General features: G+C 38.1%; 1 protein-coding gene across 1 annotated transcript in view; it reads right to left on the bottom strand.

Annotated features, from left to right (window-relative positions):
• Positions 1–1,265: 1,265 nt before the first annotated feature.
• Positions 1,266–13,539, bottom strand: part of LOC127425541 (ribosome biogenesis protein bop1) — a 118,967-nt gene continuing 106,693 nt past the window's right edge. Inside the window, exons 12-16 of the mRNA XM_051671649.1 lie at positions 11,937–12,117; positions 9,428–9,719; positions 6,670–6,754; positions 6,384–6,491; positions 1,266–2,626 (exon numbers count right to left, since the gene is read on the bottom strand). Coding sequence (XP_051527609.1) covers positions 2,473–2,626; positions 6,384–6,491; positions 6,670–6,754; positions 9,428–9,719; positions 11,937–12,117 — 820 coding nt within the window. The 3' untranslated portion in view covers positions 1,266–2,472. The remainder of the gene's footprint in view (positions 2,627–6,383; positions 6,492–6,669; positions 6,755–9,427; positions 9,720–11,936; positions 12,118–13,539) is intronic.

Raw genomic sequence — 13,539 nt, 5'->3', positions numbered from 1 at the left:
ACCGAAATTTTTTTTCTAATGTAATGAAAATGGTTTCGTTTATCTGAGCGGTAGAAGAGTTGGTGACTTTAACTCCACTTGGCATCTGAACACACACACACACACACACACACACACACACACAAAACAAACATTTAGACTTGATTCATTAAGTCTAAGTGGTTGTTAAAATAAATACAAATAAAACAACTTTGCTGTTCGAGGTCAAAATTGACTGACCATAGTAAATGAATGGGAAAGACTAAAAAACAGCAATATTTTTTTAACTGTCAAATACAATATAGACTTTACAACTTTAAGACCAAACTTGATAGGATGGTTAACTTGTATTACACCAGGAATACTCCTTTAAATGGGTTAATTTCAGGTTAATTATTCTGTTTTGTTGGTTTGGTTTATAATTGTTTGGCCTGCAAAATCTGTAAAAGGTAATGTACAGTCAGTTGGTCATTATCGTAAAATAAAACCCTGGCAGGGTTTGAGACTGTACATAATGTCACTTATTACAAAGCTATTTACCAATTAAATGGACTGAATGACTGATTTCAAACTATACTACAATATTACTATAGAAAAATGATATCCACCAAAAACTATGGTTACTAAAGTCTACAATATTACTATAGTAAAACCCTAGTTAAACTATGGTATTTGTATAATAAAACCATAACCACAAAATTATGATTTTTATTACCACAGTTTTCATTTTAATGTATAATTACTATGGTTTTACTATGAATATCATGGTTAAAATATGGTTACTATGGTAAAACTGTTGAAAATTTATTGCAAGAAAATGGCAAGCTTATTGCGAGGGAACACAAAATTCACAACATCACAACTTGTGGCTTCATTGAATTAAACTGATGTGCGGTCATAACGACTACTTTACGACACGTTAAAATATGGCTCATTCAATCAGAATTCTCTTGCATCACTTCACGCTTCGCACATAAACAAATTTAAACTTTATATCCATTAGATGATATATTTAGCAAGTAGCCATTATTTAACAATGGACTATAAGGCACACAGCCTTGAGACCGACGTCTCGAGCTGAGAGAGGGACCTGCAGGTGAACGGCCTTTGCGAAATATGATCTATAACACACACAGCTGTCTGATCAGACACGTCTGGGCCTCCTGGTGGAGGAAACAAAACCTATTCCCCAACCCCTTGCTGCATATAATTCACCCGTTCTGAAATCACCCTCACTGGCGAAAAACCAGAAGTGAAAGAAAAACAAACTCCAAACACTCTTCAAGGAACACCATGTTTAATTATAAAGGAACTGGTCTCTGAAATACAAGTGGTAAATATTCCACAAGTCAACAAGTTAAAAAAAAAAAAAAAAAAAAAAAAAGAAAGCAAGCGCAAACTGGTACGTCGTTAGCACTGGTGGGTGGCAGACGTTCTGTTTTAGGATGAAAAACTTAGTGGGATAGTTCAGCTTTTCTTTGCATTCAATTAAGAGTTCATAGTGACCACGTCTGTCAAGATCCCAAATTTAAGACGTAATTCACTAAATATCTCCGCCAATTTAAAAAGTGACGAATTAAGAGTTTCTAATCAAACACAATGTGCTTTTTTAAAATTGTGGACATGAACGCAGACTAAATGAGAGTTTTGGCAGATGTGGATTAGTAAATAACGACTTAATTTCTGAGTTTTCCTCACACAAAGCTATTGTATGGCTTCTGAAGCTTTGGAATATAGCGCACGAGTCGTATGGACTACTTTTGTGGTGCTTTTTTTTTTGGTCCTTTTTGGTCTTGAAAGATGTGATCACTTGACGTTTTGTTAAATTGGGATTTGCAAGAAGATTCTCCTTTTGAGTTCCACAGAAAAAAAAAATCAAAGCATACTGGTTTGGAACGTCATGAGGGTGGGTAAATGATGACATGGGTTTTATTTTTGGGTGAACTATCGCTTTAAAAACTACGGGAGGTGTAATTGTTGGCCAAACGTCTGCAAGAACAGCTTTGTTTCATGCGTTATTTGCTTTGGCATGGCCCATCGTCTGACATTTTTGTTTTATTTCAAATTCTGTTTCCAAGGATTAGCGGTTGGATTTGATTTGCTGTGGGGCACCAACAACCCGATACGGAAACGGGCCTTCCTGAGCGCTCACGGTTTTGGGTTATGAAACCAAACCTGTCTCTTTTTACAGTGTCAGTTACACTGGACTACAGTCCTATGGGAATCTAGACACGGCTGGATATATTTTCTTGAAACATAAAAAGCAAAACATAGCTCTAACACATATTATAATGACATGTTCAATATCAGATCAGGCACTTGATTTCTGCCAGCAACATCTTGATGTCTTCAGGGAGCAGAGTGATGGATTCATCTTGAAACGTTCTGGAGTCCAAAAGCTCATTCAGTCTTAACTGGTGTGTGATTTCTGGTTTAGAAAGTCAAGGTTGTAGCTCCTTGTGGAGAGGTTTTTGTAAGCCACCGATGCTGTTTCTAGGTAAAGAGACGGACTGTTCCGTCGGCCCCGGAAGAGAACACCCAGGGTTGGGTCGGGTGAAAGGTCACGTCGAGGACGCCCAGGTCATGAGTGATGGTGTGACCCTTCAGAACTTTCACAGGAACAATAAGAGGATTCTGAAGCAGATCACTGTGAAAGAGAAACAGACAAGAATTAGTAGTGTTGCGAACAGATAACCGGTTCCATTTTTAGAAAAACACTACAACCAAATGATTTTCATGGCGTTCAGTTCTGTAATCGATTTTTAAACTTCTGTAATTTTTTGTGTTGAAAGGAATTTCAACTGATAATCAATAGTTTTTTGAACGATTCCGATAAGTTTGCTTATTGCGTTTTATCAAGGCGTCTCAACTGGAGTGGCTAGCTTATTGTTTGCTAAATTAAGTTAGATTTAATTGACATTTACATTTATTCATTTGGCAGACGCTTTTATCCAAAGCGACTTACAAAAGAGGAATACATTATAAGCGAATCATATATAAGCGAAGGAGACAGTGGTACGAAAAGTGCTGCATTACAAAGTTTCACTAGCATCAGAATAGTAGTATTCAAGACAGATTAAAGTGCAACAAGAATTTTGACTGGTTAAGTGCTCATGTGTTTTTAGCCGTTTTTTGAAGACAGAGAGCGAGTCAGCTTCACGGATGGAGTTGGGAAGGTCATTCCACCATCTTGGTACGATGAAACCAAAAGTCCGGGAATGTGTTTTGGTGCCTCTTTGTGTTGGTACAACAAAGCGCCTCTCATTAGCTGACCGCAGGCTTCTAGTGGGCGCGTAGCTCTGCATAAATGATTTTAGGTATGCTGGAGCAGACCCAGTGACTGTTCTGTATGCCAGCATCAGAGCCTTGAATTTGATACGTGCATCAACCGGTTGCCAGTGAAGAGAGACAAGAAGTGGTGTAACATGTGCTCTCTTTGGTTCATTAAAGACTAGACGTGCTGCTGCATTCTGGTTCATTTGCAGTGGTCTAATTGCACATGCAGGGAGGCCTGCAATGAGAGCGTTACAGTAGTCCAGTCTAGATATGACAAGTGACTGAACAAGCAGTTGTGTGGCATGTTCAGAGAGGAAGGGTCTTATCTTCCTGATATTGCGGTCTTTGAGATGTGGTCTGTGGAATTAGTTTATCGATGGTTACCCCTAGATTTCTGACCATTTTGGAAGGCGTTACTGTAGTATAACCCAGCTGCATGGTAATGTTGAATTCATACAATTTTGAATGAATTCAAACAATTCACTTGACACAAAATAGGTGTTGTTTAAAAGCTTAGAATTCACATAAGGCGATCTGACCAACTAGCTATTACTTTTTAATTAGCTGACAAATAAAAAATGTGTTTGCATTTGTAGTTTATGAAATATGATCATAAAAATTGCAATAAGAATCGGTAAAATATCAAACAGATCAGATAGTGATAAACTAGCAGAAAACAAGCAGCATATTTGTTTCTTCGCAAACTATAGGGAGTATTTGTACGTGTAAACCCTGTGAAAGACAGACATCATTTATTTATTCAGCATGTGCATTAAAATTGCTACTCTGCATGGTTTATTTTAAAATAGCAAAACATATTACACAATATTTTTGCAACAATTGTGCATGCATATAGCTGAAAACAAAGATTATTTGAATTAGCCAGAGACAAAAACAGTACGCTGGCTTTGATTTAACAGTCAAAAGTTAATTAAATATGACAAATAAAAGTAATTAATTAAAATTAAATTCATAGCAAAAAAACATTACACTCGATATTTGTAAATAAAACTTTTTTTTAAATTTTTTTTTTTTTTATTTCAGACGGACTGAAGTAGCTCTGTGGCCGAATAATTTTCCATGCATTTTGACACTTTCACCTTGAGCGGCTATTTACTTGACACAAAATAGGTGTTTTAAAGCTTAGAATATAAACTTGACAACTCATATAGGCAATCTGACTGTTTCTTAACGGCTGCTTTTTAATTTGTTTACAAACTAGAAATGTCATAATCGTAATAGGAATCGGTAAACCATCAAACAGATTGAATACTGATGTGTCATATCACTGGAAAGGTCTCAACTAATAGAATAAAAAAAAAAAAGCATACTGTATTTCTTTTACTTGCAAACTATCGCCGTTTAAAAATTTACTTTGCATGAGTTAATTTAGAATAGCAAATAATTTTTACATGTAAGTATTGCTTCAAATGCAAATACATATGGACGAAAGATGATTTCAATTAGAAGGCCAGAAACATAAGTTGGCTTTGATGTCACAGTCAGAAGTTAATTAAATATGAATTAAAATTAACAAATACAATTTCAAGCCAAAAAATATTTACACTTGAAAAATGTAACTTGTGCGTCAATTTAAAAAAAATTTACTTAGAGGTCTTTAGAAGACAAAAATATCCACATCAATGCCACTGTTGTTTTTTTACACACACACACTCTCACTCTCTCTCTCTCTCTCTCACATCCATACCAACACACACACAATTTTAGCTGCATCATTTATTCAGTTGGCCCGCAGTGCTCTTTAATACAGCAAACAGACAATAGGGGAAAAGCTTGTATTTGCTCCATAGGCTAAACATGAGAAAAATGGTGCCATCTGGTGGAAAATATTAAACAATTTAAATTTTGAAGCCAGGCCTCCAGAATGAAAGCATAATATCATAGAATTCATGATTTGATGCTTTAATGGCACTGGGATCAAATATTGCAGTTTTAATGGATTTCAATGGGGACATTTTTGTCCTGAAGGTCCTTAGTGTAACTATTTTGTGTACACAGTGTATTATAGGAACTGAGGTTAAAATATCAAAATTCCCCAAACAATACACACCTCTGGCAAAATTTATGTCATTGGAATTAACACAGCCAAAATGATGGAAAAGACAAAAATGTCCAGAAGATCGCACAAGGGTTAAATAAAATGGTTTTATCTCAGACGGACTGAAGTAGCATTGCAGCATGTCAAAAAAAAGAAGTGAAGCGTGTGTCAACTGACAATGTGTCAATGTGATGCAATGGATACTTCATGTGTAGACAGCTCTGTTGATTTGAACAAAAGTGATCTAGTTTCTAATGTAGACATAACGTAAAATATTAAAGCTAAAATTAACGTCAAAGAGAAAAAATGACAACATAAAACGATGTGACAACCTCACTAATCAGCTAGTCAATTATTCTGTCCCATCCCAGCAAAAATACTACTCAAATGTCATGTTTTTTTTTCTACCACAATGTGGTAAAAAAGGCTTCCCTTTTTTCTAACAGTCTGAGGGATATAACGGCCATAAAACACAGAATACTGGAAATATGGTTTGCTATATATGCATCAACAGTTTGACTGGGGAAAATAACATTACATCCTCAGTTTGAGTATAAAGAGATCTATTAAGGGCAGCTGATGAAGGGTTTTCATCCCCATCTCGCTTTGCCCTCGACCATAGACGCATCATTAGATCTGCTCAAAAAGTGTTAGTCACCATACAGCCGGAACGATAGTCTACCCCTGCAGATACACTGGACAAATGCCGATATACAGAGAAACAAAGAGACAGACAGAGAATAAAAGGTGGACAAAAGATAGAGCTGCACACTGAACAGAGATGGGTGTGTTTTGAATGGCAATCGCTTAACTAATCGTAGTATTTTTGCAGCAGGAAAGTAATGTTTTCAGAATACATGGAATAAGCGGATGACCTGTTACATGTGCAGTATACAACCAGAGAACAATGCATGGAATAATGTTTCCCATAATGCAATTTACTCGATTTGATCTTCCATTATCAGTGTGATGAATAAACCAGAAGAGATTTTTTACATTTTCTTGACATATTTATTCATTCAATAAACAGCCCTACAAAAAATAAAATAAAATAAATAATCTGACTTACTTGTAGACCATCCCATGACAGACGATAACGCTGCCATCATCAGAACCGGATGCAAACAGCGGGTAGTGTCTGTGATAAGCCACGCCTCTCAGAGCCTTCTTGTGGTGTCTGGTTGGACGGAGACACAAGAGTGAGTCGGTAAGCGTCCCATCAGCAGAGGGAAATTACACAGAACCATCCAGTTCCCGGCAGAAGAACATTTATTAGACAGCTCCAACATTAGCAACAATTTCCCTCGAGTATGCCCCAAATGATCAAAACCTGTGCGAGGCTGGTGCTGACTCACCGGAGAACTTTGTAAGGCTTTGTGGACAGGTCCAGATCGAACCAGGCCAGACGACAGTCGTAGCTGCCGCAGATCACATTATCGCCTGAGGAAAATGGGTAGGACAGAGCAACATGCTTAAGAAACAAATCAAATAAGATGTCCCAAGAGTGGTCAGTTAAGTCAGATGTCTCTTATTTGCAGGACTTTTTTGAGAAACCAAGACAGATGAATTCCCAGTAGGTCTTTCCTGGGTCACACATTTACATAATATATCATAACGGACTTAAGAATTTTCATTTTGAAAGATTATTGAAGAAGGCTAACACTCAGACTTCAAGGAATGGTTCACCCAAAATTGGAATGACTGTCATTTTCCTCACCCTCATGTCGTTCCAAGTCCATAAGATTTTCACAAGTTTCAACGACCGGTGTGGGTTTCCCAAGCAACTCATAACTTAAAGTAGTTAAACTACAGTGAAGCTACTCTTAAAAAATAAATAAAAAATAGTTACACTACAAGCTACTAAAAAAAAGTAGCTAATTACATTGAAGCTATTAATATACCTATATATATACACACACACACACACACACACACACACACACACACACACACACATTTGTGCTCAAAAGTTTGCATACCCTTGGAGAATTGGTAATATATGTACCATTTTTAAAGAAAACATGAGTGAGCAGGCAAAACACATTTCTTTTATTTCTTATGGGATTCATATTCAACTGTAGGTTATAACAGAATGACACAATCATAAAACAAAACATGGCAACAAAGAAAAAAATGAAATGACCCCTGTTCAAAAGTCTGCATACCCTTAGTTCTTAATACTGTGTATTGCCCCCTTAAGCATCAATGACAGTGTGCAGTCTTCTGTAATAGTTGTCTATGAGGCCCCAAATTCTTGCAGGTGGTATAGCTGCCCATTCGTCTTGGCAAAATGCCTCCAGGTCATACAAAGTCTTTGGTCGTCTTGCATGAACCGCACATTTAAGATCTCCCCAGAGTGGCTCGATGATATAAAGGTCAGGAGACTGTGATGGCCACTCCAGAACCTTCACCGTTTTCTGCTGTAACCACTGGAGGGTCAACTTGGCCTTGTGCTTAGGGTCATTGTCATGCTGGAAAGTCCAAGAGCGTCCCATGCGCAGCTTTCGTGCAGAAGAATGCAAATTGTCTGCCAGTATTTTCTGATAACATGCTGCATTCATCTTGCCATCAATTTTCACAAGATTCCCCGTGCCTTTAGAGCTCACACACCCCCAAAACATCAGTGAGACACCACCATGCTTCACAGTGGGGATGGTATTCTTTTCACTACAGGCCTTGTTGACCCCTCTCCAAACATAGCGCTTATGGTTGTGACTATAAAGCTCTATTTTTGTCTCGTCACTCCAAATTACAGTGTGCCAGAAGCTGTGAGGCGTGTCAAGGTGTTGTCGGGCATATTGTAACCGGGCTTTTTTTGTGGCATTGGCTTCTTTCTGGCAACTCGACCATGCAGCTCATTTTTGTTCAAGTATCGTCGTATTGTGCTCCTTGAAACAACCACACTTGTCTTTTTCCAGAGCAGCCTGTATTTCTCCTGAGGTTACCTGTGGGTTTTTCTTTGTATCCCGAACAATTCTTCTGGCAGTTGTGGTTGAAATCTTTCTTGGTCTACCTGACCTTGGCTTGGTATCAACAGATCCCCGAATTTTCCACTTCTTAATAAGTGATTGAACAGTACTGACTGGCATTTTCAAGGCTTTGGATATCTTTTTATATCCTTTTCCATCTTTATAAAGTTGCATTACCTTGTTATGCAGGTCTTTTGACAGTTCTTTTCTGCTCCCCATGTCTCAGTATCTAGCCTGCTCAGTGCATCCATGTGAGAACTAACAAACTCATTGACTATTTATACACAGACACTAATTGCAATTTAAAAAGCCACAGATGTGGGAAATTAACCTTTAATTGCCATTTAAACCTGTGTGTGTCACCTTGTGTGTCTGTAACAAGGCCAAACATTCAAGGGTATGTAAACTTTTGATCAGGGCCATTTGGGTGATTTCTGTTATCATTATGATTTAAAAAGGAGCCAAACAACTATGTGATAATAAATGGATTCATGTGATCACTATCCTTAAATAAAAGACATGATCAATCATATTTTCAAAATCAATGCCACAATTTCTGCCAGGGTATGCAAACTTTTGAGCACAAGTGTGTATATATATATATATATATATATATATATATATATATATATATATATATATATATATATATATATATATATAAACACACACACACACACACACACACACACACACACACACACACACACAGATCAGCCACAACATTAAAAGCACCTGCCTAATATTGTGTAGATTCCTCTACCACCTTTCATCACAAAATGCCGATCTGAAATGTAGGTGGCGCTCTAACGCATTTTAGCCCTAATAGATGTGCTTGTCCATAGACATTCAGTCTAATTTTCAGTTCATTATTTCATCGAATATCTGAGTGGACCAGAAGCTCAATCTATGTGTCATTAGAAAGCTGGGATTCTCCCCTTTGCGATGATATAAAACTTGTTATTATCAATAGTCAATGCCTGACTTATGTATTCGGAGACTTGAACAGTTTAAGCATAATTTTTTTTTGCAACATAGCGCTCCATTTTGGTGTTAAATGGAAGAACAAAAAGTCATACGGGTTTTAAAGACATGAGGGTGAGTAAATGATGACAGATTTGTGTGTTACGCCACAGTTACCCACCTCCCGGGTGAATGGCCATGCTGGAGATCCATTTGCAGTTGGCCAGCAGTTTCTTGGTGAGCTCCTGTTTGATGAGGTTGTACACACGTACGTAGCGCTGCGTTGCCACAAAGAAATAGGGCCTGACTGGGTGGAAGGATACGCACTGCACCAGGCCTTTGCTCTTGCGGAAGGGGTTCTGCGTCCGCCGTTTGCTCACCTGATGAATCACAACCTGCAGATTGCTGCTGTTGTCGGGCATCACGCACGCCAGGTAATCTCCCTTCACGTGCCACGTCACCTGCCTTACAGCCTTCAGAGAAAGAAAGCGGCTTAAAATTGGATCACATAATATGCTACATAACTTATTTCTGAGTTGATTTTATTGTAGTATGCTACAATGAATTAAAGTGCCACATAGCTTGAAAACACTGTTTGAAACATTTTAAAATATAAAATGGCTCTTTTGCATTTTTAATCTAATTTTGTCTAAGAAATTTGTCAGTCTTTAAATTAATGAATCTAGAAAGATGCAGCAAATATCACTTTTCCAGTACTGCATTTTCAGATACGGTACAGCGCTCTGTTGTATACGGCTATTTTGGCTAATGTAGTCGGTCATCCAACTATTCCACGTGTTTAGAAGATTCAAAGGTCAGAGGTCAAAGTCATTCTGTGGTAAATCCACAGGCAATTAATCCAATTATAACCCCGAAGACACGCTGAGAGTCGATTTACGGCCGTTATTAATGCTGCCTTTGCCTCTGCCAGTCTGCCAACGCGTGTCGCTGCTTTGCTTTTTCCAGTAGTTTTAATTGGACACAAGAGGCGTCTTGAATTTCTTTCCATTTCAGGAAAAAGACGACCACAAGCTTGTGGCTTCTGCCAATGGTTAAAAGCCTCCTGGCTTCAGCTCACGTGAGGGACGGACTGTCTCATAGGGGATAGAAAACGGGCTATAACAAAGGGGGAAAAAAAGCATAATTTCATAACAATATGTGTGCACTTTTGTCCTAATCTTGTGTAGCTGGACTTTTGACTATCAGCATAAGGTCTGGTCAACTTTGCAGTTTATACTCGCAAAAAAAATAAAAGAAAAGAAAAATGCCCATTTAGACAGAAAGAGACCAACATGACCAACAGTGGTAGGATAAACAAACAAAATTAGAGCTATGTTTATGGGTTTATTATCATTATGGGTGTATGCAGGTGTCAACAAAGATATCTTGTTTTAGAGATGCTCTGATCAGGATTTCTACAGCTGATCATCGATCTTCTTGTCACCTGATTGGCCAATACCGATCCTGATCACTTCACCTTTTATTAGGATCTCTGTCATAACTGGCTATACTGTATGTGCACACTGTCACTATTACTTGAAATGTCCTCTTCCCAGTACTTTTTCACTTTGCTTAGTTTGTCAAACTGAAGACAAACTGATAACCCACAGGCGCAATTAAACTTAATGTGACGTTTTTGGTTATTGATTCATTGTCATTATTTCACATTATTGTTATTATTCCTCATTTTATTTTGCATTATGTTTAATACAATATATTATATCATCTTATTATTGTATAAAGAATTATATTTATATATTCCTTCCCTGCCTTTTCATTTATTCAGATGATTGTATGAATAGGTCATTTTTCGGGGCCTGGGTAGCTCAGCGAGTATTGACGCTGACTACCACACCTGGAGTTGTGAGTTCGAATCCCAGGGCGTGCTGAGTGACTCCAGCCAGGTCTCCTAAGCAACCAAATTGGCCCGGTTGCTAGGGAGGGTAGTCACATGGGGTAACCTCCTCGTGGTTGCTATAATGTGGTTGTCGCACTCGGTGGGGCGCGTGGTGAGTTGTGTGTGGATCGCGAAGAATAGCGTGAAGCCTCCACACACGCTATGTCTCCGTGGTAACAAGCCACGTGATAAGATGCGTGGATTGACGGTCTCAGACGTGGAGGCAACTGAGATTCATCCTCCATCACCTGGATTGAGGCGAGTCACTATGCCACCACGAGGACTTAGAGTGCATTGGGAATTGGGCATTCCAAATTCGGGAGGAAAAAAAAAAAAGTTGATTTTTCACTTGTTGCTTCTTGAACTTTAATGAGGGGAACAGGCACTCTCTCAGGAGGGCAAGAGATGAAAGGAAAGCAGAGAAAGAGTGCATGTTTCTGGACTCTACAGGTGCTACTATTCTTAATGCTGTTTAATCGGGAGATATTTAATTGTAATAGACGTTTGAATTACACCACATCTTGTAACTCACATTATTACGGAGATGCCTATGCCCAGCAGAGACTGAGAAGCTGCCACCATGAACGATAATAAGGACCGTTTTTAATTGCTACTAAGAGTCTTGTATAATTTAAATATTTTTTTTTCCATCTTACAAAGATTCGATCCCCTTAACCTTGCAAACGTTGGAAAATACAGCAACTAATGTCAGAAAAATAATGCTTAATATTTTGAAATGTGGTTCAACAGTGTTTGTTGATATATCAAAGGGTTTGTGGATGTTTTTCTTTACCTTAGGGTGTTTGAGGGTGAGACGGTGACCCTGCTCATGACCTTCGCCCTCTGAGACAGTCCACTGCACCGGCTGGTCTTTCACTTCCTCTGGCTCCTCAAAGGATGAGATCAGCTGATCCGTAGCATTACATACCAGCCGGTCACCCAAACCAGGGTTCACGAGGAGTACAGTGTCATCACTACACACACATCAGAATGGGGATTCACATAGTTAAGCCATAAATTAATACTAAATTTCAACTTGGGGAAATATATATACAGTGTGTGTGTATATATATATATATATATATATATATATATATATATATATATATATATATATATATACATATATATACACACACACACACACACACACACACTGGCAGCCAAAAGTTTGGAATAATGTACAGATTTTGCTGTTTCGGAAGGAAATTGGTACTTTAATTCACCAAAGTGGCATTAAACTGATCACAAAGTATAGTCAGGACATTACTGATGTAAAAAACAGCACCATCACTATTTAAAAAAAGTCATTTTTGATCAAATCTAGACAGCAGCCATCACTCCAACACCTTATCCTTGAGTAATCATGATAAACTGATCATTTGGTACTAGAAAATCACTTGCCATTATATCAAACACAGCTGAAAGCTATTTGGTTCATTAAATGAAGCTTAACATTGTCTTTGTGTTTGTTTTTGAGTTGCCACAGTATGCAATAGACTGGCATGTCTTAAGGTCAATATTAGATCAAAAATGGCAAAAAAGAAACAGCTTTCACTAGAAACTCATCAGTCAATCATTGTTTTGAGGAATGAAGGCTATATAACGCTTGAAATTGACAAAAAACTGAAGATTTCATATAAAGGTGTACACTACAGTCTTCAAAGACAAAGGACAACTGTCTCTAACAAGGACAGAAAGAGATGTGGAAGACCAGATGTACAACTAAACAAGAGGATAAGTACATCAGAGTCTCTAGTTTGAGAAATAGACGCCTCACATGTCCTCAGCTGACAGCTTCATTGAATTCTACCCGCTCAACACCAGTTTCATGTACACCAGTAAGAGAAGACTCAGGGGTGCAGGCCTTATGGGAAGAATTGCAAAGAAAAAGCCACTTTTGAAACAGAAAAACAAAAAGAAAAGGTTCGAGTGGGCAAAGAAACACAGACATTGGACAACAGATAATTGGAAAAGAGTGTTCTGGATCTTAACCCCATTGAGCTTTTGTGGGATCAGCTAGACTGTAAGGTGTGTGAGAAGTGCCCGACAAGACAGCCACATCTATGGCAAGTGCTACAGGAAGTGTGGGGTGAAATGTCACCTGAGTATCTGGACAAACTGACAGCTAGAATGCCAAGAATCTGCAAAGCTGTCATTGCTGCACATGGAAGATTTTTTGATGAGAACTCTTTGAAGTAGTTTCAGAAGTTCTGAACATTGTTTTCAAACTGTAATAGTAATTTTTCACATTATTAATGTCCTGACTATACATTGTGATCAGTTGAATGCCACTTTGGTGAATTAAAGTACCAATTTCTTTCCATAAGAGCAAAATCTGTACATTATTCCAAACTTTTGGCCGCCAGTGTTATATGAAGATTGGATACTTTTTA

Source organism: Myxocyprinus asiaticus, chromosome 34 (genome assembly GCF_019703515.2).
Source record: "Myxocyprinus asiaticus isolate MX2 ecotype Aquarium Trade chromosome 34, UBuf_Myxa_2, whole genome shotgun sequence".
In the NCBI taxonomy this organism is placed as follows: domain Eukaryota; kingdom Metazoa; phylum Chordata; class Actinopteri; order Cypriniformes; family Catostomidae; genus Myxocyprinus; species Myxocyprinus asiaticus.
Note: the sequence above shows the minus strand (reverse complement) of the source record. Positions and strands in the feature narration are given on the sequence as shown.